The following is a 25,564-nucleotide window of genomic DNA, read 5'->3' as shown; positions in this document are numbered from 1 at the left end:
GAGATCGCGGCAGTATAACTGACGGCTGTCAAAGTCACTGCTGGCCATTCTGTATTCTGTTGCGATGGTTGTAGTCATCAACAAGCTCCTGGGCCTTCCAAGGCTTTGCAGCCCTCAAATTGCTGCAAAGCCTTAGAGTTAGGAAACCTGCCCTTTTGCTTCATCGCTTTCAGCAGCAGCCTTAGCCGGAACATTTCTGGAGAGGACTGACCACAATTTGAGCTGCAGCTGACTTTGACAAAAAGCCGCAAGGGAGAGGAAATGGCAACAGCACCGTCTCCTCCCCTCGACCTGCCACCGTGCCTTTTTGTTCCTGCTCATCTGCTTTGCTTTCGGCAGGAAGCAAGTTTGGCACTTGATCCCAGCGAATGACAATCTGTTTGACACCTTCCATGTACACAGCACACTTAAAGAACAAAAGAAGACTCCCATGGGAACTAGAATAGAAGATGGGTTATGCCCCTGCATCAATTGCCAGCAAACTAGATTTTTTTTCATTACTGTATCTTCCCCCACCCAAGGAATTCCATGGAGAATAGGTGGTTCTCTTCTGCCCCCCTCAGAATGAAGTCAGAATGTAAGAAGAGCCCTGCTAGATCAAACCAAAGCCAGAGACCCCTTTCCTAGGCTGTCCCTGCCAACTCTTATCCCATCAGCGTGCAGGTGAGGTTGGGGTTTTGTGCCCCAGAATAGGTCAATTTACATTTGCTTCCTATGAACCCCATCTTCCATTTTAATGTCCATTTCCCCAGCTTGGAGGAATCCTTTTTGAGCTCTGTGCTGTTCTTTTTTTTTTTTTTTGCTCCCCTAAATGTGTCATCAGCAAAGTTGACCAACTCACTGCTCACCCCTAAACTCCACATCATTTATGAACAAGTTATAAAGCACTGAAGTTGGTTAGGCTGAGGTATAGAGACGGGTCCAAGGTCACCAAGGGGAACATCATGGCTGAGAGGGGATTTGAAGTCCTATTGAAGAAACACGTGAGGAGGGAGTGTGCTTCCCGTTGGGCAGCATTGGTAGAGGAAGATCACGTTCTGGGTAACCCAGAATGAAGATGGTGTATTTTGGGGGCCCCTGCAAGGACAGCCAGACAGGTCATTTTGTTGGGCATCTGAGACGAGCTAGATAAAGTAGTGCCTTCCCCAATGCTTCCAGCCTTGACTCAGTGGATTTCCCCACTATTTTAGGGTGGGATTCAGTTGCAAACTGGCAAATTCAGGTTGCATAATTAATTTTGATTTGGTGCTCTTGCACAGCAAGCCTGTGTCTCCAGACAGGTTGGACTTCTGGAGATGATGGGGAATTGTGGGATAACAGTTTCTTGATGGAGTGTCGTATAACTTCCCTGCAATCAAAGGGGAATGAATGTTCAGTGAATAACTGGTGTTGCTGAGAAACAGGTCCTTAGGAAGCAACCAGTGATGCAGTTCACATGTAGCCAATAAATGCCTGGTTGGTTCCCTGGGAAGTCACTCTTGGACTCCAGATTGACCTCATTCTGGCTCTTAACAGATGGCCTCTCATGGAGATTAAACCCATTGAAAGCTTTGGATGTGATTATATTTTTAAAATCCTCCGCTACAGCTCCCAAAGGCATAAACATCCACTGGCCTGGGGCTTTGAAACAAGACAGCAGTTCATTTAAGGTTCAAAATTATTGAAAGAAGTTAATTATGCTTTGCCAAAGAGGCTCCAGCATGATCATGTTTGTTTTCATTGCTTTTTTTCTTTTACTGAAGTCTCTAAGTAAAATCTATAGGCCTTACTCCCAAATGCCTCTGTTCTGTTTGGCTTGTTCATGCCAGTCCTTGGTTTGACTTTGTGTTTCTTGCAAACCAGACCTCTATATGAGTTTTAGAAACACAATGAGGAAATTTGTTTACAGGACCTCTAACCTGTTTTTTTGAGAGCCAGGCCGGAGGTTTTGAGATATGTGGAGGTTCACATTTGTTGTCTTCGTTCTGGAGCAAAAAAATGATAAATTCTAAGTTTCCCATCTCTTCCTGTGAGTAACTTTAATGGTGGTAAGGCTGAGGGTTTGATTCTGTTCTGCTTGTGCTCTGTTGACACACTAGCAAGCCAACTCTGCTCTTGCAAAGGCGACTCTTCCAGTGGGTCTGTTTTTGGAGTAAATTCCGGTCGCTTCCGGATGACCTGCTTAATGAGCATTCAGCCTGATTTGTTTGCAGAGAGATTAGCCAAAGTTGCGTCAAGCAAGTGTTACCCCAGTCTTATCAGTGCATTTTCTCATCCCTTTTTAGAAAAAGTCCAATATTTTGGGGAAGCGTGTTTAATTTTGCCAGAGCTCTAAATCAGCTTACATGGCGCAGCCTGAATCTACGGAGATGTGATTGAATTCCACCCCTAAATAGTGACCACCTGGAAGAATCTCCATGTCTTGTTGTTAGGACTTCTTTAGTTTCCTCTAACTGGACACCTTATAAGAGCACCCTCTGGCGGTGTAGCTACTCTTTCTTATTCTGTAAAAGGCTCCATATGACAAATAATTTGCTTTCAAGCCTCCCACTAATGCCCTTTTCCAGTTTGCTGCTCCTAGGCCAACTGGGTTGGGTCCTGAAGCCTGTATCTCCCAGACTTTGGGGGCAGATTTGCAATCAGAATCTTCTGCTGTTACATGTTTGGCTGCTCCCTCTAGGGGAGAACATTCTGTATTTGTCCCAAGTACATCCTTACCACTCATACATGGGGACAGGACCACTGTGACATTTATAAACATCGGCGAGGGTATGCTTGCCAATAGACCTGAAGCTCTGTTCCAGGAAGGTAAAGAATTGTGTTCTCTCTTTTTTTTAGTGGAGAAATTGTGCGGTGCTGGACTAAACAGATCCCTTTGGAAAGCCCCCAGAGTAGTTTTAAGACAGTGTCTTTAGTGAGGAAGGACCATGGTTCAGTGGTAGTATATCTGCTTTGCATGCAGGAAGTTCCGGGTTCAATCCTCAGCATCTCCAGATAGGATGGGAAAAGTTCCTCTCTGAAACCCCGGAAAGCTTCTGCCAGTCCGTATAGACAATACTGTGTGACATGATACAAGGCAGTTTCCTATGTTCCTGTGTTCTATTAATCCCCCCCCCTTTTATCTACACAAAGTACAGCCCCTCCTCTGAGATCTCATGTACAGCAGGTCCTTTGTCTTAAACTGGGCTTGTTTTGCCTGGTGCAAAATCCCGCCACCCCCCATTAGCGGCTAGTGTGCAGAGATGACACCAAAATAGGCAGAGGGAGGCAACTGACTATGACCCTCAAACTTTCAAGTTAATTTAGGTTAGGGATGCACAAATACAGAATTCATGTTTGGGGTTTGCTGGCCTTTCAACAGCTCATGGCCCAGCCAGGTGGAGGAGATGGGCAGGGGGGGGGGCATTCTTTCTCTAGCGTTTGGGGTTCAAGCCCATGGCCTCTTTAGGGCGGCACATGCAGTTGATGCTCCCTCTCTAGAACAGAACATCTGGCTTAGCCCTGGTTTGGGAGAAGGATGCTCATATGAACTAGTCTCTCTTGTACTTATTCTGCACCTTTGAAATATTTTGCAAGGAAAGTCTGGAGGATTTTGTTTGTGCCGCTTGTGGAAACTAGTTCCTAGGACATCCTAGGAATAATAAAGAAGGCAGCCATTCATCTTTCTTTTTTGCAGCCTTGCACTTAGTCCCTTCATGAAGTCAACTCTGTAGACCTGAGCTCTTTCCCAGGCCCTTCACAGCTTGTTTTCCTGCTCGGCTGTCCTGGACAAAACCTCTAGCTGGGCCTGCTGACTCACAGCGCTGCTGAGTTTGTTTAGCTTCGGAATTCTCTCGATCCTCAGTCATCTCCAAAGGGCTTCAGGAAATAGGCTCTGCTGAATGTTCTTTCTACAGACCACAAGCCCAGAGACTTCCTTTTCAAGATTTTCCCTGGCAGTTGTCTGGCTTGCATGCTACAAAAGCCAGTTTCTTTGTGATGTGGCGCATCCAGCTCTCTTAAAATGCATGCCTTGCAAATGTGGCACTTATCTCAGATGTTCCTTGTTTGGTGTTGGAATTGTTCTTCATGATCTTAGTCATATATACCGACAGATGCATTCACCTTAAGCTGCTGCAGTGCTGCAGTAGTATAGCTGGAGAGGGATAGCCTACCTAGTGTTATCTACTCCTTGGAAACCTCTAGATTGGATTCCTGCAGTGTGTTGTACGTGGGGCTGCCCTTGAAAACCTGTTTGGAAAATGCAGAATTCTCACACTACTCTGTTGCATATAGCACCAATTTTGGCACAGCTGCACTGGCTACCAGTTAGTTTCTGGGATACAGTCATACCTCATGTTATGTTTGCTTCATGTTACGTTTTTTCAGGTTGCTTCCAGCGGCGACCTGGAAGTACCGGAAAGGGTTACCTCCGGGTTTCGCTTCTTGCATGTGCGCAGTAGCGCTAAATTGCGCTTCGAGCAGTAGCACCAAATCACGTGGCACACCTGCGCAGATATGGCACTTCAGGTTGCGGGCTTTTCATGTTGCGAACGGGCCTCCAGAATGGATCCCGTTCGCAACCAGAGGTACCACTGTAAATTTAAAGTGCTGGTTTGGAACCTAGGAAGCCTAACGTGGCTCAGGACCCCAATACCTGTCTCTTTCTACATGAACTAACCCAGACCCTGCATTTGTCTTCGGAGGCTCTTCTCCATGTGCCCCTGCAAGGGAGGAGTAGAGGGTGGAGGTTTGAGACCAGGCCTTTTGCATGGTGGCTCCCCACTTGCAAAACACTGTCTCCCAGGAGACACACCTGGCATTGTCTGCTTTTAAGTGCCAGACAGAAGCTTTTTTGGAGAGTAATTAGGTGAGTTTTGAGCTTTTTTTGTGTGCTCCCCGTTTTAGTGTGTGGGGGGGGGGAGTGGATTTGTATTTTTGCATCCATATTTATGGACAAGTGTTATCAGGTGGTTCTTTTACAGTGGTACCTTGGGTTACATACGCTTCAGGTTACATACGCTTCAGGTTACAGACTCCGCTAACCCAGAAATAGTACTTCGGGTTAAGAACTTTACTTCAGGATAAGAACAGAAATCGTGCTCCGGTTGTGTGGCAGCAGCAGGAGGCCCCATTAGCTAAAGTGCTGCTTCAGGTTAAGAACAGTTTCAGGTTAAGAACAGACCTCCGGAACGAATTAAGTACTTAACCCGAGGTACCACTGTACTCTTGTTCCTCTGTTTGGTTTTAATGTTTCTCATTTCTCTTCTTTCATTAAATGCTGAGATAACTTGGTGTAAAACGCTGCAGGTAAACATAGGGTGAAATTCAGCGTTGTGTTCTTCCAGTTGTTTAATCTGCACAAGTATTCTAGCTTACCAGACATAACGAGAATGCCTCTCCTTCTCTGTGCGCTGTTCTGGGGCTTCGTCCGAGCCAGTTTCAGTGGGAAGGGATGGGGGAGGGGGTAGAGAAAGCTCCATTATACAAGTGGAAGTCCTTGTCCAGGCCTCCCTCTGACAGGGCTGGTTAGATGAATCCCACCCATAATAAATCATAAATATATGTCTGATGCAACTGTTACGCTTTTGCTTGCTATTTCTCTGTCTGGGGAAAACATGGCAACTCTGAGTCATTCTGAACGTCAGGTAACAGCTCGGCTGCTCAGCGATGCCTCCATTCCCCACTCTGACGAAACTCAAAACCAGGGCGGGTTCACCTTTGGCCCTCCAGATGTTTTCGGACCACAGCTTCCATCATTCCTGATCATTGGCCATGCAGCCTGGGGCATGATGGGAGTTGGAGTCTGAAAGGTCCCGGGTTCCCAGTCCCCCTTCAAGATTTCCTCCGCCATTTCTTTTCTGCCTTGCGTTCTTTTTCTTTCTTTTTTTGCAGCAGAAGAGAATCAGGTGGCTGGTGGATGACAAGGGCCAGATAAATATCGCTGTTAGGAGATGCTGCCAGAGCTCTCGGTGGTCATGATGTCAGATAATAGCTGTGCCGAGCAGAGGCTTTGCTGCTCTTGGGGTCTTGCCAAGGCAGCATAGCCTGGCACCAGTGTTTGTCTGAAAAACACACATGGTCCTATTTCCTGTCCAAGAGTTGTACACACCATCTCTTTGGGATGCCTACAGGCTTTTTAATAACTCTGAAAAGGCCATCAAAGGAGGTTCCTGGCGTTTCTTGTATGTACCTGCTTACAGATCGTCTCTTCTTGTTGCTGTGATATGTCAACAGTGGCTGCAGCAGGCTTAATAAGGGGCTTCTTGGACCCAGTGATTCTCAGTGCTTTCGTTACCACATAGAATCCTATTTTGGCATTGAGCTGTTTTGAATTAATAGATAATATTAGACTTCACATAAAATTCATTTTAAAAAAGGAGTATTGTTCTTTGAAATGAAGAGCTGGTGGTAAGCCTACTCATGTCTCCTGATCTTTCCTTTGTTATTCCCAAAGTTTTTAGAGCACTTCGAAATCTCTGTGATGGAACAAGCAGTACATAATGTCATTTGGGCCTTGTTCTCACTGAGGTGTTAAATTGCACGTGGCCTGTACCATTGACTTCAAGATGAACTGTTTAATAACAATAATAATGACAACAACCATTTTATTTATAGGCCACCCATCTGACTGGGTTGCCCCAGCCACTCTGGGAGGCTCTCAGCAAAATATTAAAAACACAAGAAAGCATCAACCTTTAGAAACTTCCCTGAACAGGGCTGCTTTCAGATGTCTTCTGAAAGTCAAATGGTTGTTTATCTGCTCTCTGTGGGGAGGAAAAGAGACTCCTAAGAATAGCCAGCCTGAAGCACTACTCCCAGACACCCTAGTTAGTTAGATCTGTCTGCTGGGAAATTATTTTCCGCAATAGATCTTTCTATCCTGTGACACACACACACGTAATACAGTTTGAAGTGGGACATTCATTCCAGATGTGGGCTTATTCACTTGAATGAGAGCCCGGCCTTTTGCCACTTGCCCTTTCCGAATATCGTGACGTGGTGCCTGCCAAGGAGAGGAAGCGGGCTGTGCCACAAGAAAGAGGGCCAGTATTCCAAGGGGTCGCTTTCCTGACTTCCAGCTTTACATGCAGAGTTCACTTGAGGACTCTGGGAAGCAGTGTCTGTGGGCTTTTTCTCTCATCATTGTAGAAGAAATGTTTTATGCTGCGTATGCGTCTTTCTGCCCTTCTCTGAACCCATGCTTTCCCAAAGTGGAATCCCTGGCACCGCCATGGTGTGTGTGTGTGTTTGTGTCTCTGGTTTGGGATCCCTTCCCATTCCTTACAGGCATTTAAGACTGCAACTCTGTGCTGTTGGCTTTCCTCCACCAGCATAAAGTGGTTTGGATGAAAGAAAATCAGGGTCACCAGTGCCCACGCATGTGCCTGCGGAGGATGCATTTCCTGGTACCCTCAAAGTCACCCCCCTACTAAAAGAAGCATTCTGTTGCAGACTGTTGAATAGGGGTGTGTGTATGATGGCCGCAACAGTTTATCAACCAATTTATGAAGGCACATTTGTCAGCCACTGAAGTATAATGTCTCCAGCTGGCCATTAGTGGTCAGTTTGTCTCCCCCTCTGGTTTTTCAGGGAGGGAAACCCCTGGGGGAACTTTTGAAAAGGGACTTGCATTGTATCATCCCTAATCTGAACCCAATTTGGGCAGAAGAGAGCCAGTTTGTTTGTTTGCAACCTTTTCCAAAAATAAAAAATGACTAGGCAGATTAAAAAATGTAGTGAAGATGCAATGATGATAAGGAAAGACATTTTCTCTTCTTCTTTACAAGAAAATGGCAGCCCCTTGGAAAAGCTTGCTGGGGGATGGCCAGGGCTGTACAGTGGTACCTCGGGTTAAGAACTTAATTCGTTCTGGAGGTCCGTGCTTAACCTGAAACTGTTCTTAACCTGAAGCACCACTTTAGCTAATGGGGCCTCCTCCTGCTGCCGCCATGCTGCCGGCGCACGATTTCTGTTCTCATCCTGAAGCAAAGTTCTTAACCTGAGGTACTATTTCTGGGTTAAGAACTCTGGAGTCTGGGTTAATGAAGGGGCTTGAGATGAAGAAGGAAAGCCTGTGAATTCACCAGTGTTTACCAGAAGGGGTGAGCTGAAGCCTACCAAGAACTCAAGAGAAGACATGCTGGGATTTGGGTAGAAAATTCTGAACTGGACCTCCGGTGCAGCGCGATCTCGTTACAAGCGGGGGTTTTACCGAGAGGGAAACCCCGGGCTATTTTGGAGGATTAGGGGGGCTTTAGGGCGCGGAAGCCCCCCGAAAACATCTCTGGAGGGTGTCCAGAGAACCTGGTTCCCGTAGCGACTGGAAGCGACCAGCTCTGCTGTCAGGTAGCTTCAAACGAAGCGAAGAGAACGGCGGTGTTGCTCAGCGGGTCGAGGGAAGCCATTGCCGACCTCCATATAGCGAAGCCCCGGGCTTGTTGTGAAAGCGCTGCGCTCTCATACCTAAGAACTCCGACTTCAAAAACGCCTAATTTTGTGGTAATACCAACAAGGAAGTCGGGGAGTGAAATAAAGGTGTAAACGGAGTTCAGCTTGAAAACGGAATCTGCAAGACGCAATACGACTCCAGTGCTGGGAAAGTGAAAGTGAGTTGCCTTGGCGGATACTTTGTTTTCTTCTTATTTATCTCCCTCTTAAAAGTAACTTTTGTGCAGAGACTCAATATTAAAAGGCTTGTGGGAGAAAAGGGGAGACCAGGGACAAATTGTTGCAGCTGAGAGTCCTTGAGGAAACGGAGGCTTGAAATAGACGAAAGGGGTACTTCTCCCTATTTTGAATTTAAAAGCGCAAAGAGAAGGGAAACCGGAAGAGAAGGCTCCGTCGCCATTAAAAATCTCTGAGCGTGGTGGATTGAGGGAAAGCACAAGGAGAAAGGAAGAAAAAGAAAAAGACTATAACTACATCTATTTCTGTGGCGGGGAAAATAGAGACGCCTCGGATTTACTGCAAACACATCTCGGACTTATTGTAGATATACTATCCCCCTGCTCTTCGGGATTTTTGATATGTAGGAGAGATTGAATGTTTGTGAATCAAGATATTGTGATATTTCAAGAAACAGCGTTACTTTGAAGAGACTTGGTGACCTCTAGTGGCGAGACTAAGATTAACTGATTTACAACTTTTTGCTTCCACCCGCTTTTCTCTTTCCTCCTTTCTTTCATCTTACCTCACTCCTCTCCCTACCAACTTTACTTCTCTCTCTATTAACTCCAGCCTGTGTGTCTATTTGACTGGAGGAGTATTCTGAGTGGTTAAAAAGCTCCGCTGGGAGAGAACCATATATTGAATGAACGGTAAATATTTGGGTGGGAGATAGCAATTTCATGCAGTTTAAACAGTAAAAAAAAAAGAGAGGGGGGAATTGGAGGAGGGAAATATAAGTGAAGGTGTTATATGAAACAGGGGGAACAAGGAAAATATAAGAATACAAGATGTCATATACGGTGAAGAAAGGTACGAATGGGGGGACTCCCGGAGAAAGGAGGGGGTCTAAGCAAGAAACAGATTCTAAGGCGGATATTGTGAAGATGCTAGTGGAGATTAAACAGAGTCAAAATAATTTAGAGCATAAGTTAGAACAAGTGGATAACAAAATTGGAAATATGGATAAAAAGATTGATGAAACTGTTAGTGAACTCAAAGGCCAGATAAAAGAAGTATTTAGGAGAACGCAAAATGTAGAGGAAGGGATAAAGAAGACAAGATTGGAATTAAAGGATATCAAACGGGACAAGGAAAGGATTAAAGCCGAAATGTTGGATTTAAATAAAGCACAAGAGGAGATAAAAGATGTTATAGCAATGAATGAACTCCGGCAGAGAGAGGCGAATCTCAGGTTGAGAGCAGTTCCGGAGATACAAGGTGAAAATATTAAAGAAAGATTGATAAAAGAATTAGCAGATTGGATGGACATACCAGTAGAAGAAATGGCTAATAATGTGCAGAATGCATTTAGAATGCGTGCTAAAACAATAAGAGCGAAAAAATTTATAGGTGATTGTTTGATTACATTTAGGGATAAGGAAGTGAGAAATAGGATTCTACAAAAAAACAGGGAAAAGAGGCTGAACATAGGGGGAAACTACATAATCATCTTTAAAGATATCCCAATTAGATTACTTAAACGAAGAGACTTTTATAAACCACTAGCACAGACATTGAAGAAGAATAGAATTGAATTTAGGTGGGAGTTCCCCGAAGGAGTATCATTTGAGTACAGAGGCAAAAGACATAGGCTGGTAAACTCAGAAGAAACTGGGAAATTTTTGAGGAAGTATAAGGAGCTGAAATCTGAGGAGGGTGGAGCAAAAGAAGCAGAGGGTGGATCACCAAGAGATATAAGAACAGAGGACGAACAGGAAGCGAGCGGAAGTAGATCGAACGAAGAAGAAGAAGGGGAGGAAGAAAACACAGAAAACTTATAAGGGAAAAAAGAGAGGAAAAGAAGGGAGAAAAAAAAGAAAAGTCAGGTGAATGCCAGGCATTATGGGGTTAAAAATTTTGAGTTGGAATATTAATGGAATGAATGAGAAAAAAAAAAGGAATAAAATTGAACAATTCTTGAAAAAGAAAAACCTGGATATCATGTGTCTTCAAGAGACGCATGTGGCTAAAAGACATAAAAAACTGTTAATTAATAAAAGATTAGGAATTGAATTCGAATCTTCTGATAGAGAAAAGAAGAGAGGGGTGGTGCTGTACATTAAAAATAAGATTGAAGCCAAACAAATATTCAAAGATGAGGAGGGGAGAATGGTAGCGGTTCGAATTAATTGGCAAGGAGAGAATTTGGTTGTGATTGGAATATATGCGCCAAACGGCAATAAGACTGATTTCTTTAAAAATCTCGAAGGGAAAATCTCGGAATATATGGATCAGAAAATTATTTTAATGGGGGACATGAACGGTGTGGTTTCCCTAGATGCGGATAAACTTAGGGAAGGAGTAAGCAAAGAAGGGAAACTACCAAAATCCTTTTTCTCAATGGTGAAAAATTGTAATTTGATAGATATTTGGCGTCTTAGACATCCATTAGGCAAACAGTATACCTTTCACTCTGAGCCACACCAGTCGATGTCACGGATAGATCAGGTTTGGGTATCGAGTGAATTGTGCCCTAGGATCAAACAAGTAGAAATAAAACCGAGAGTAATTTCTGATCACAGTCCGATAGAATATGAATTGGAGAATTTCGAGAGAAGAACCTTCAGATGGAGATTAAAGGAATACCTCCTAGATGACCAGGAAATTGTAGAGAATGCGCAAAAAAAGCTAACAGATTACTTTGCGGATAATTGTGACAAAGGTACAAGCATTAATACAGTTTGGGATGCAAGTAAAGCTGTAATAAGAGGATATTTTATTCAACAGAATGTGATTAAAAATAAGAATAGAGAGAAAGGAAAAGAGATAATCTTAAAGCAGATTATGGACAGTGAACAAAAATTAATTCGGAAACCTAACTGTCAGGAAACAAAAGAAAATATCAAAATTTTGCAAGCCCAATTTGCCACAATAATAAACAGAGAAGTAGAGTGGAATATAAAAAGACTAAGACAAAAGAATTTCGAATTTTCAAATAAATCTGGTAAGTGGCTTGCATGGCAAATTAAGAAAAGGAAAGAACAAGGTACAATAAATAGAATTATAAGAGAGGGAGAAGAAGTAACTGACCCAAAAGGAATTAGGAATGAGTTCCTGAATTACTATAGAAGCCTTTACAAAAATAAAGAGAGAAATAATTTAAGGAGGATAGAGAGATTTTTGAAAAATAAAATGGTGCAGAAAATCCCAACGGATAAGAAACAACGACTAAACGAGCCAATCGAAATAGAAGAGATAGAGGAGGTAATCAAAGATCTAAAGAGAGGGAAGGCTCCGGGACCTGATGGATTTACAGCGGGCTATTATAAAGAGATGAAATCTGTTTTGATGAATCCCTTGAAGGAGACTATGAATAACATCTTAAGAAAAGGGGAGATTCCGGAGACCTGGAAAGAGGCATATATTACCTTTATCCCAAAACAGGACGCAGATCTAACCCAGGTTAAAAACTATAGGCCGATTTCGCTGCTAAATACGGACTATAAAATCTTTGCAGGAATTCTGGCAAGAAGACTGAAGTCTCTACTGGTAGAAACTATCCACAAAGATCAAGCTGGTTTCCTTCCCGGCAGGTATATGAGAGACAATATAAGAAATATAATTAATATGTTAGAATTCTTATCTGTCAGGATTGATAAACAAGCAATAATGATGTTCGTGGATGCAGAAAAAGCGTTTGATAATGTAGTGTGGGACTTCATGCTGAAGAATTTGGAACATATGGAAGTGGGCAAAGATTTTTTCAATGGTGTAAAAGCGATATACACAGAGCAAAAAGCTAAATTGATCATAAATAACATCGTGACAGAAGAAATAAAGATACAGAAAGGTACAAGACAGGGATGTCCACTCTCCCCGCTGCTATTCATAATGGTATTAGAAGTACTTCTGAATTCAATTAGGCAAAACGGGAAAATTAAAGGAGTAACAATTGGACAAAATGCCTATAAGATCAAAGCATTTGCAGACGATCTAGTAATAATGACGGAAGACCCAATAACTACAATAGAAGAAATTTTAAAGGAGATAGACCAATTTGGGGAAATGGCAGGCTTCAAATTAAACAAGAGGAAAACGAAGATGATGGCTAAGAACGTCGATCAAAGTGTAATAGAGACAATCCAACACCAATCACAGATAGAAGTGGTTAGGAAAGTGAAATATCTTGGGATTTGGCTTACGCCCAAAAATATAGATCTATTTAAAAATAATTATGAGTCGGTGTGGAGAGAAATAAGAAAAGATTTGGAAGTTTGGGGAGGACTGAGACTGTCCTTTTGGGGAAGGATTAATACTATTAAGATGAATATATTACCGAGGGTACTATTCCTATTTCAGACTATCCCCATAATTAAAGGGAGCCGAACATTTAAAGAATGGCAAAGAGTGCTTTCAAGATATATCTGGCAGGGCAAAAAACCTCGGATAAAATTTAAATTGTTGACAGATAGAAGGGAAAGGGGAGGATTTGCCCTGCCAGATTTGAGACTGTATTACGAGGCATCATGCCTCTGTTGGATAAAAGACTGGGTCAAACTAGTGAATAAGGAGCTACTCGATTTAGAGGGCTTCGACAATAGGTTCGGCTGGCATGCCTACCTATGGTGTGGCAAGAGGAAAGTGCATAAGGGGTTTGAGAATCATATTTTTAGAGGTCCACTTATTGAAACATGGGAAAGGTATAAAAACATACTAGAACCTAAAATACCGCACTGGCTCTCACCCCTTGAAATGATGAGTGTCAAGAAAATCAATATGAGAAGTGATTGGGCAACATATGGTCAACTGTTAATGAAAGATGATGGGAAATGGAAACTAAAGCCATATGAGCAGGTTAAGGAGTATGTGTATGATTGGCTCCATCACTTCCAAGTTAATGAGATGTTTAGAAAAGAGATCAAAGATAGAGGGTATGCAGATAAAGAATCAAAATTTCAGATGGAAATCATAAACAACGATGTGAAAATAATATCTAAAATGTATAAGATATTGCTGGATTGGAACTTGGGAGATGAGGAAGTTAAAACAGTGATGATTGGATGGGCTAGAGATGTGGGTCACAACATACAATTTGAGGATTGGGAGAATCTATGGAAGGAAGGTTTGGACTTTACGGCGTGTATAACGGTGAAAGAGAACGTTATGAAGGTGTTTTACAGGTGGTATATAACACCTGCGAAACTATCGAAAATGTATAAAGTAGATAGCAAATGCTGGAAATGTGAAGAGAAGGAGGGCTCCTTTTACCACATGTGGTGGGAGTGTGGGAGAGTGAGAGAATTTTGGGAAAAAGTATACAATGAACTAAAGAAGGTGTTAAAGTATACGTTTATAAAAAAACCTGAAATTTTCCTGTTGGGGATATTAGGGAACGAAATAAAAAAGAAAGATCATAAATTTGTATATTATGCAGTTACAGCAGCAAGGATAACCCTCGCCAAGAAGTGGAAAAAACAGGAAATACCAACAATAGAGGAGTGGAGATTAAAGTTACTAGACTACGCGGACTTAGATAGATTGACGGGAAAGATTAGATATCTAAGAGACCAAAAGTTTATCAAGGAATGGGGAAAATATGTAGATTACCTGGAACATATTAGCAAAGGACAAATAACGTTAAGGGGATTCAGAGAAGTACTGTGAAAGACTAAGAGTTATTGTTTAATGAAAATAGAGGAAGAGAAATGTATAACGACAATACAAACCAGGTAATGCGTAATTTTGATTTCTACTACGGAAGATTTACGGACGAGCTGAAGGAAGCCCAGAAAGAAATGACAATGTAAAATTGTAGGTGAAAACTTCTTTATTGTGTATATTGTTTATTGGTTTTGTGTTTTGTTGTTGTTTTTCTTTTTGTCTGTTGTATGTGGTTTTCCTTTTCTGTTTTTTTTTCTCTTTGAAAAATCAATAAATATTTATCTGCAAAAAGAAAAAAAAAAGAACTCTGGAGTCTGTAAGCTGAAGTGTCTGTAACCCGAGGTACCACTGTATAGAGAAGTGTCTGCCTGTCATCTCTAATGATGGGGGAGGTTTAGCATTGCTAGCCTCCATTCAGAAATCTGTGGAGGCAGGGGCAATAATGGCAAGGCTGTTCTCACTGTGTGTTAGTGGCAAGTTCTCCATGTCATTCCAGGTGCATGCAAGATGCTTAGAAGCGGCTGCCTTAGGGGTCTTGGTTATCTGTTTCCACCTGCAAGAGTCAAAGGAAAACCACTTGCGTCTTCCCTGCACAGCAACAAATGCTCTCCCTGTCCTCCACATCCAAAGGAACTCATTGTTTTCCCATTTTGCACACCACACCATGAAAATCGCCCTTACCAACAGCTTTCTGAAGGATTCCGGGGCTATCTCTCTGGTGATCTCCAAAACAGAAAGGCTGCGCCGTTTTTAAGGGCATAATATGAAGCAAGGGGCTGGTTTGTGTAAAAAAAAAAAAAGGAGACGGGGAGCGATTGAGAATGGGGTGTTTTATTGACAAAATAGTCTTTTTGTATTGTGCATGGAGCTGTGCCCTCACTTGCCTGCAGGTGTCGCCAGAGTCAGAGAGATTTCCTGTTGCAGGTGAGGAGTCACCTCAGCCTGCATCTACAACAGGGGGTCAGCAAACTTTTTCAGCAGGGGGCCAGTCCGCTGTCCCTCAGACCTTGTGGGGGGCCAGACTATATTTTGAAAAAAAATATATGAACGAATTCCTATGCCCACAAGTAACCCAGAGATGCATTTTAAATAAAAGCACACATTTTACTCATCTAAAAACACGCTGATTCCCAGACCGTCTGCGGGCCAGATCCGGCCCTTGGGCCTTAGTTTACCTACCCATGTTCTAGGCCGTGGGTAGGCAAACTAAGGCCCGGGGGCCGGATCTGGCCCAATCGCCTTCTAAATCCGGCCCACGGACGGTCCGCTAATCAGCATGTTTTTACATGAGTAGAATGTGTCCTTTTATTTAAAATGCATCTCTGGGTTATTTGTGGGGCATAGGAATTCGTTCATTTTTTTCTTCTTCAAAATATAATCCGCCCCCCCCGACAAGGTCTGAGGGACAGTAGACAGGCCCCCTGCTGAAAAAGTTTGCTGACCCCTGATCTAGAAGTGCCAGCAATGGGACCAGTTGCATTTTTCCAAGCAGGAAGCTCACTCCTTCTGCCGCTGTCCATAAAACACCCTGCTCATACCAGGAGCTCAGCATCTCTGCCTGACAATGCAATTTGTTTCCCTCCACCTCTAGGTTTGTGTGCACTTTCTATCAACCATTCCAATTCCTACTTGGCATACCCCGGCAGCACGACCGTCGGCGAGATTGTGCTGTACGACGGAAATAATTTGGTAGGTAGAAAGGAATCTCTCAATCTGAGCTCTGGGGGCCCATGTTCTCTGGAACTGTTTCACTTCAACAGGCCCTAAATATTCTTTTAAATCAGGCTCCTGGAGCATGGGAAACCTACCTTATACCAAGTCAGACCAAGGGTTTGTGTAGCTCAGGCTTGTCTGCAATAGCTGGCAGTGTCTTCCCTTTTTTGCCATTTTTTTTCCTTTTCAGTTTAAATTAAATCAAATTAATTCAGATTTAAAAGTTGACTTCCTGTCCCACCCATATTTGCCGCTCAATGTTACAAGTATTTCCAAATTGCATTTTAAAAAAACGTATGTTTTTATTTTGAAATTCATTTGTAATTTTCACTTTTACAAATTTTTCAAATTCACCAAAAAAACTGCATTAATCATTGACTTCCCCTCCCCCTTTTCATGGTTTGTTCTAGTTATCCTCTGCTGCTGCGTATTCTAGTTACTCCGTATTATTTCTTTCCCATTTTATCTCAGCTTAATTTATACTGCTAGATTTACTCTAATCCTGCTAACGTTTTAATTTGTTTACAGTGATTCTTCAAATATTCTACAAACAATTTCCAGTCTTCCTTAAATTCTCTTTCTTCCTGATCTCTTCTTCTGCTGGTTAGGCTTGCCGTTTCTACATATTCCATCAATTTTGTATGCCATTCCTTCTTCTTTGGTATCCTTCCCTCCCTCTATTTAAAAAATCTAACATATTGTAGCATTTACCCCCTCCTCTTCATTTCCCCATGGTTGCTCTTTTTCACTTCCTGCTAGACCTTTACTTAACTACAGCATACTCCCAAATACCAATGAGAGTTACTCTTCACTTTGTCAGCCCTCATAAATCCTTAGTTATCAAGAATTGCCCACTGTTTTTCATGTACAAACGTCTGACTGGTTCCAAGGCAGTGCCTTCGTAGCATTTCAGATGGGGCCCTTGGCCAGCTTTTCTTGGTGATTCTAGTGGTCGAACAATGCCCATGGTTGAACCTGCAACCTTCTGCATGCAGAGTAGATGTTCTGGTACTGAGCTCATCAGAGCTGCATGTATGTGCATAATTGAAGTAAAAATAAAACAAGGGAGACTGACGTCTTGGAGGGCGCTGCCAGACTGATGCTATTCTCAGGTGGGGTTGAGTCTCATCCCAGCAAATCCAGGTCACACAGCTGTAGTCGACTGGGCGTTCTTGCGCAACGAACCCACTTCCGCCAAAGTCTGGACTTTTTGCAGTAAGGAAAGTGATGGGGAGATAGGTGTGACGCTTGCTTTGATGCAACGCCATCTGACCTCCATGCAAACACATACGGATGAAAGCTCAACAAGCAGCTTGTCAGGGAGCACCCTGATTCTCTGTGCCTTGACTATTCAAGTGCTATCATTGGGGGCATTCTGCGCCCTTAGCCGATGAAGCCTTAATTTTGCCATAGCTAAGGAAGGAGCATGGAGCTGATGCTCATTGGGTAACCTTCCATCAATCACCAGCTCTTAGGCTAGCCTACCTCACAGGGCTGTTGTAGGGATGAATTTAGGAGGGGGAGAACCAAATATGCAACATTGAGCTCCTTGGGAGGGAAAATGGGGATATAAATGCAATAAATTATGCAATTAATGCAATTAATAAAATACTTTTGCTTACAACACTACTAATCTGTTTACACATTTTTGAAGAAAAACTGGAAATCCTACCCTTCTCCCAGGCCTTTTTTTTTTTTTTTTTGGCTCACACTTAAACTGTTTACCTTCCCATTAACAGAGAGACGTCTGTTCAATTTCTGCCCACGATGGGCCCCTCGCTGCCCTGGCCTTCAACTCCACAGGGTCAAAACTAGCAAGTGCTTCTGAAAAGGTAAGTGAGCAAAATGTCTACCACTGGAGAGAATTACAATTGGCACTTGTGTTTTCCCTGAGGAGCAAAAACGAGTGTTGTGTTTAACATTTGAATCATTTGGCAAATTAGTTACTCACCCAAGGCAAAAGTTTCTGGTATTTCGCTTAGGGTTTTTTTTCCTCTTCCATTTTAAGCTTATGCCCGCTTGCCTTGTCGTTAGCACAGAGAAATGTATTCAAAAGTTTGCATGTTTTCTAAGTCCGTTTTGAGGAGGAGCCATTGGCGTTAAAATACTAATTTAAAGAGAAAGCTGGCAAAGGAGTAACCATCTTGCATGTGGCTACATGTACCAGAAGAACTGGCATTGAGTACTGTTCCTAGAAACTGCTGCAGACTAAGCCTGCTTGCTTTCAAGTAAGTTCCACTGAAATCAGTGGGGCTTGCTTCTAGGTCATAATTGAGGTGTAAGCCCCCAAATTTAAGCAAACTTGTAAATTAATCCAAAGTATGTTTACTCGGATGTAAATCCTGCTGAGGTCAGTGGTGCTTGCTGCCAAGTCATTTGTGCTTAGAACTTCAGCCTTAGTTGTAAGTTCCAATGAAAGCAGTGGCTTCTATGTAGTCTTTCTTAGGATCACAGTACCTATCCTAACACTGTTTGTGAGTGCTAGGTAAAGGTAAAGGGATCCCTGACCATTAGGTCCAGTCGTGACCGACTCTGGGGTTGTGCCGCTCATCTCGCTTTATTGGCAGAGGGAGCCGGCGTACAGCTTCCGGGTCACATGGCCAGCATGACTAAGCCACTTCTGGCGAACCAGAGCAGTGCACGAAAACGCCATTTACCTTCCCGCTGGAGCAGTACCTATTTATCTACTTGCACTTTGACGTGCTTTCGAACTGCTAGGTTGGCAGGAGCAGGGACCGAGCAACGGGAGCTCACCCCGTCGCGGGGATTCAAACCACCGACCTTCTGATCGGCAAGTGGTTTAACCCACAGTGCCACCTGCGTCCCTCGTTTGTGAGTGCTAGGAAATACTTAATTTATTCGTGTGTGTGTGTGTGTGTGTGTGTGTACATGTACTGAATGTCCATGCCGGAATAATTGTAGCATCTCTTCTGTGAAGGCAGCTGGTCCTTGCAACCTGATGGCTATGTGACTTTCATGCCTTACCTGTTTTCCTTCAGGGGACCGTCATTCGGGTGTTTTCCATCCCTGAGGGGCAAAAGGTCTATGAATTCAGAAGAGGAATGAAGAGGTCAGTGCTACACTCATCAGTGGCTCTTTTTCTTCTTCTTTTTTGACCCCATATGAAATGCACGCCCTGCTACCTAGGAGGGTCCTTACCTAGGAAATGTTTCGGGAACACTCTCCAAAACACATGGGAGGGCCTGTTGCCTTTCCTTGCTTTCACAGCCATTGAACGCAACACATTTGAGAAACAGTATGATTGGTGTGGGAGTTTCTGGTATCACGCCTGGCTGGTCCAATACCATTGAGGTTTTCACTGGTACACAGCGAGTGCCTTCATTGGGCGTAACTGGGAAAATCGCTGCTTAGGTACGCAAGTACAGGAGAGGTATAATATAGGGTGAAGTACTTTAGGGATCTTTTTCCCCCACTGTGCTTTTTAAAACACCGGTCCATTCTTGCAAGGTGTGCCAATGGTCAGAGGCTATTTGAAAACCTAGTACGGGAGCCAGAATAATATGCAGTATTATCCCCATGTAACAGGTTTGCAGGGGCTGAGGCATTGTGGCTTACAGTAAATGAATTAATGGCTGAGCTGAGATTTTGAAATGAGGGCTACAGCCCATTCTCTTTTCCAGTGCTACACCACATTCACTCATTGTTGGATCCCTAGCTGTAGGACACACAGACCAGCAGCAGGATATGATTTGATCATATCACGTTCATTTCCACCACTCCCTCCACCCTGCAGATCTCTCAGATCTGCTTATTTTGGCCACGGCCTAGCACGGCCTGACCTCCTTTTTGTTTTTGTGTCAGCTGCAGCAATCCTCTTTCCTTCCCTTGGGCTTAGGTACGTGAACATCAGCTCCCTGGTGTTCAGTATGGACTCGCAATTCTTGTGTGCGTCAAGCAACACCGAGACCGTTCACATCTTTAAGCTGGAACATCTCACAGACAGGTGGGTATCCAAACAGTGCCGCGTGGGCTGCGGGGAATCTTTGCTACAGTGAGATTCAGCACTGGCCCAGCAAAGCTATGGGAAGAATGGGAAAACGTGGCTCATACATATCTAAGCCATCACTGTCAGTTGGCCCCAGGATATGGGATCTGGGTATGTGCTTGTCGTTTCCAGCAAGTTACTGGCTGTTATCGTCCTTTTTTTAAAATGGGCCCATGTTGTTTAGACAAAGTTGTGATGCCACACAGTGGGATGAACCTGTGGCTGAGAATTGGGATTGTTAGGACAGGAGACAGGAATCAAGAGCATGCCTGATGGTTGTGGCAGCACTCCAGGAGCCAGGAAGAGCAGAACTGAAGGAGCCTGGGACCGGAATTGATGGTGAAGGTGGATCTGGGGTGTGCTAGACCCAGGAAACTGCTCCAGCATCCAGCCCAAGGTCCAGCTTCCAGGCCACAGTATTTATTCCAGACGTTTGTTGGAGAGAGGCAATGTCGTTGCAGCTCTGTGACCAGCACAAGTCTGCAAAGCGCTTGCGTCTGTTTCTGCCTTCAGTTGTTTCTGGGCCAAGTGTCTGTTTGCAAAACCAGTAACTTCAGTTCAAGAATTGCTGTTTGTAGCAGGGGCAGCTATCTTTGGCTGTATATGGACATTGTGCATCACCCAATGGTAGCCTGGGTGCAGCTTTGGTATCTGTGAAAAAGATAGCTGCCATCTTTGTCTCTGGATAACTTCAAGTCTGTTTTGAAGCAATGACTATTAGAGTAGCCATCCACAGTGCTGGTGTCCTCCACACATTTTGAACTACAGCTCCCATAATTCCTGACCATTGGCCATGCTGACTGAGGCTGATGGGAATGGAGTGCAAGGTCATCAGAGGGCGCTAGGTTGGGGGAGGCTAGGCCAAAGATTACTAGGGAGGAAAACTGGAATTGGCTTGGGTGGAACTGAGCCTCTTTAACATAATGCACATTATCCAGGATAAATGTTGAAAATAGATAACGTATGCAGAAGCCCTGAGAAATGATTGGCTATCACTGATAACTGCTTCCCGTGGTAGATTTAAAGTTAGAACACAACCCTTTGCTTAGTACAGACTTGTTTTTAGCTATTCATTAGTGTTTGGGTAAGAAGGTACATTCATAATGGCTTTCTGTGAAATGGGGTTTTAATTGTACAGGCTGTATCTTAACAGATCACTGCATTCACTTCCCAGCATAGGAGTGTTTTGCCCAGTTATCATTGGGACACACAGTGACTTATAGCATTGTTGCCTAAATATACTCGTTCTTGTTGGAGCAGACAAGTTAGCTCAAGCAAGCACAGCTGTGCCGGCATTATAGATGACGAAACTTCACACACAGTTGGACAGCTGATACAATTTTAACTTGCATGTAGATTTATGGTTTGACTTTATTGGCAATTATATCATGCCACGTTGCACTTTAATAAGTTGTAGATTCGTGTATGCCCCGAGGTTCTTATACTCTTAAAATGCTGACACTGAGGGAAACTCCCAAGGGGGAAAGAAGAATTAGCAAAGGATGAATAGGAGCCAGGGAAGTTGCATGTATGTAGCCTTGAGGGGTTTAGGACCACACTATTGCATTGATGCTGCCTGGTCTAGATACTAGACTAAGAATCTCAGTGCCTGCTGCTTTGTTTTTCTTAGCCGGCCGGAAGAACCCCCGTCCTGGAGCGGCTACATGGGCAAGATGTTCATGGCCGCCACCAACTACCTCCCTTCTCAAGTGTCAGGCATGATGAGCCAGGACCGGGCCTTTGCCACCGTGCGCTTGAACTTCTCTGGACAAAGGAACATCTGTGTGCTCTCCACGTACGTAAGCTGTGGCTATAGCAACCGAGCAGCAGCTCCTTCTGTGTATATATACATAGGCATCTCTCAGAGCAGCATATATATATGCGCGCACACACACACACACACACACCCTGAGTTGAGGCAAGCTGGAAGTTGGTTAGAAATGTCTTGACTGCGTGGCAAGATGCAACGTGTGGAAATGTTCTGTATCTTGCTTCTTCTGCACTGGACCACTGCCATCTGCATCTGCTCCAGGGAAGCTGCTGGGTGCACAATACAGGCAGTTCAGAATTTTAATCTGTTTTGTGCCCCAGGTCTGAAAGAGAGTAGATTGCAGTGGTCTCTTTAGGGGCTTTCTGCCTACAAGAAGATAGGCTGAGGATGTCTTTGGCCCAGGAGTAGTAAATGTGATGTTCTGTGGACTACAACTCCCATTAGTCCTGTCTGTTGGCCGTGCTGGCTGGGGCTGATGGGGCTTGTAGTCCAACATTACCTGGAGAGCATCATGTTGACTACCTCTGCTTGGCAGAAATCAGATTGATGGATTTTTTTTGCCCTATTCCAAGTTGTGGCGAAGGCTCACGGTAGTGGTGGTGGTGCTCATAGTGACTGCATTCGGGAAGGTCTCATGTAGGAGAAGATCTCCACTGATGTGTTAAGCAGAGCAAGGCCAATATCTGTACATTTGTACCATCAGGATGTGGTGTGTGCATCCACTTTTCGTCTGCTTAATGAGAAAATAGCATAGTAATTGCACCAGAGGAGAACTTACTCATCCAGTAACAGGTAAAATTCACTGCTAAATACCACCTGACAGGGCAAGCAAATGGATGGAGAGACCTTTTGTGAGTTCCTTTCAACTCTCCTCTTGCACATTTCTTGTTAGAATCCAGAAGTTGCCTCGGCTCTTGGTTACGACGTCTGATGGACACCTTTACCTCTACAACCTGGACCCTCAAGATGGAGGAGAGTGTGTTCTAATCAAGAAACACAGGTAAATGATACAGCTGAGCTGTTTGAGCACTGCAAGGGGAAATGTCTAGCGGTGGGTTTTTAGCATATGCAAAGGGAAGCCACAGGCTATAATAAAATCATGCCCTGTAGTGCTATAATTTGTTGATGGTTAAATTTATATGCATGACTTCCTGAACTATGCGAGGTATTCCAAAGCTGCCCCACCTTCTAGCAGAAACTCCAAATGTCTCCTGATGGATGATTCAGGGCAGGCACCCACACTCTGGCTGTATATACTAGTTTTCTGTAGGTAGGCATCTTCTCCCCCCACCCCTGCCACCAAGGGGAGCATCTCACAAAATTACACCAGATGGACAAGGACCTCTTGGGTGAAAACCATCAGACGGTTTGGCCTGAAGCACAAAATCTGAAGGCCATTTTATCTCAGAAAGACAGAATTGTCTGCACACAAAAGCCCCAACCAGATTGTGCAGACCTGGGGAGTAGGATGGATCCAGGGAGCACAACAAGGATGCATGTCACGTGTGGAATTGATGTAGCAAAACGGATATGTGAGAAAAATTAAGCTCCCTTGTTGGAAGGGAAAAGTCATAAAGCAACACTTCAAAGGTTGGAGGCAAGCAGACACATAACTGGAGGAAGGTTTGCTCTGTGGCAAAGATATGGAAGTCCTTATGGCAGTGGTAGCCAACCTGGTGCCCTCCGGATGCTGTTGGACTTCAACTCCCATCAGCCCCACCAGCCTGCTTGAATAATGGGAGTTGTAGTCCAACAGCATTTGAGGATGAACGCATTGGCTGCCTCTGCCATACAGTTTTCCCAAAAGGATGAGGTGATGCATGAGCAGCCTCTGATTGCTTTTTAGAGAACTGTTTCAGCTGTTGTGGGTTGTTTTTGTACATTACCGTGGTACTTGATGTTTTGCAGTTTATAGATATTCCGGAAAGATAAGATTTGGAGGGCAAGTAACACAGCCCAAGTAACTGAGCCACAAGGGAAACATGTAGGTTTTATTCCTAGTTTGAGGTGCTTATATTTGCACTGGAAATAGCGGAAGATGACAGTGAAGGTGTTTCGCTCGTCAGGGTGTAGATAATGCCAGGCCTTTGTAGTTGGATCTAAACACCCACCTAGGTATTAATTTGGCTGTCAGCTTTTGAAGTGCTATTCAGCTCACACACCAGCATGCTTCAGATGCAGAGGCTGTGACTAAAAGGCCCGCTACCCTGGGCCGCCCATCTCATTCAGACATCGCCAGCACTCTTGTGTCTTGGCCTGGAGCCTATGTGTGTTCTGGTCACCCATAAAACTTAGGTCACCTCAAGTGAGGGTTTTTTTCTTGGGTGTTGCCTGTGGCTCAGAATCATGGCTGTGTCCTCCTCCTCATCTGGACAGCTGCAGTGGAATTTCTCTACAAGCCCGTCCTTGCTGTCTAGCGTAACAAACAGAATGACTGCCCGTCTCTTTGCAAAGAGAGAAGTGAGCACTTGTATGTAGCCTGGTGGAGTGTAACGTCTGTGCGTGCTACTGCCCAGCCCTTTGGGCTGGCAAGGGCAAGAGGACTGGGTGGCACCAGGGACTTGCAGGAGGCGCCCACAAGCAGCTGGTGGTGGGGTGGGGGGCTTGCTTGCAACTGGTCTATTCTGTGAATGAAAATCTGCAATGAGTGGGTGAACCCAGTAGCAGAGGGCCGCCATGAACTTCTGTGGTGGAGTATGCTTACTGCCATAAGGGATACGCTTTAATATGATAGTTGTTGTTGTTTAAATAGGGGTATCGCTTAATGTCTAAAGAACTGTCAGAGATACTATACTTCTGAATGCCAGTTGCTGGAAATTGCGCTCAGATCCTGCTTGTTGGCCACTGTGAGAGCAGGCTACTGGACTAGGTCGGCTGCTTATGTTAAATGAGAGCCCTGCCGTCTTCTCTGTAAGGGAGAAGTGTGGGACGACACTGTGGTTGCTCGGTGGTGATGGAAAGGCAATTGGGCTTGCTTTGAGGTCCTGCATAACATTATGTTGCATGCATATGGGTATGCATATGTATGTCTACAAATTTGGATAAGTAGCTTGAGCAAAGATGGGGAAAAGGAGACAGATAGTTGAAAGGACGGTGGTGCAAGATTAGGATAACAGTGCACGGGAGACTATTTCCCTTACCTGCTGCACTACTGAAGAAAAGGGGTCTGAAGGATCTGGTGTGGTCCGAGGTCCCTTTCCCCACCTCCACAGCAACATTACACCTGCGTCCCAGCACTCTCCTCCCTTTCTTCCAAATGCCAACATAGTCCTTTTTGGAGAGGTTGTGCTGTCTACATCTGCATAGAGAGGTTTTGCCGTTGTGCATTTGTGTTGGGAAACCAATGCAACATATGGGTCAGAGATGGATGAGACCACGGCACAAGACCCACATGCACCAGCCGTCCAGCTTATACTTTGCTACCCATCACAGTGAAATATGGACATGCATTGTTGATGTTACTGGGTTGATACATTGTTGATGTTACTAGCTTGGGAGGTAGTAACTAATTTTATTCTCTTTTTTCCCTGCCTCAACATACAATCAGCTTGCTTGACCTGGGAAAGGCAGAAGAGAACAAAGAAAACGATCTCCGCCCCCCAGTACCTCAGACTTATGCTGCAACGGTAGCCCGGCAGAGTTCGGTGCCTTCACCTTCGATGGTGCCAGGTGAGTGTCAAGTTGTCATTCAAGATCTTCAGGCTCTTGGTTTAGCCAGACCAGAACTGTTCATGGCTAAGTATCTATACATCCCCCTTGATGTTCTTAGGGAAACAAGGTTCTTTTTCTTATCTGTCACATCTTCAGATGCCCTGTACCTGGGAGAAGGGGTCTGGCCATAGGCA

The 25,564-nt window shown here is 44.2% G+C and overlaps 1 protein-coding gene across 2 annotated transcripts in view; it reads left to right on the top strand.

Annotated features, from left to right (window-relative positions):
- The window catches only part of WIPI1 (WD repeat domain, phosphoinositide interacting 1), a 52,506-nt gene that overhangs the window by 21,158 nt on the left and 5,784 nt on the right, over positions 1-25,564 (top strand). For both annotated transcript variants that reach the window (XR_013982691.1, XM_080994818.1), the window contains exons 5-11: positions 15,821-15,918; positions 17,682-17,774; positions 18,942-19,012; positions 19,799-19,906; positions 21,579-21,743; positions 22,612-22,719; positions 25,267-25,388. Coding sequence is in view for 1 of the 2 variants with exons in the window: in XM_080994818.1 (XP_080850944.1) it covers positions 15,821-15,918; positions 17,682-17,774; positions 18,942-19,012; positions 19,799-19,906; positions 21,579-21,743; positions 22,612-22,719; positions 25,267-25,388 (765 nt within the window). In the remaining variant the exon portion in view is untranslated. The remainder of the gene's footprint in view (positions 1-15,820; positions 15,919-17,681; positions 17,775-18,941; positions 19,013-19,798; positions 19,907-21,578; positions 21,744-22,611; positions 22,720-25,266; positions 25,389-25,564) is intronic.

Source organism: Podarcis pityusensis (assembly GCF_964106645.2).
Source record: "Podarcis pityusensis genome assembly, chromosome: 2".
Lineage (NCBI taxonomy): Eukaryota > Metazoa > Chordata > Lepidosauria > Squamata > Lacertidae > Podarcis > Podarcis pityusensis.
The sequence above is the reverse complement of the archived record's forward strand: the minus strand, read 5'-3'. Positions and strand labels throughout refer to the sequence as shown.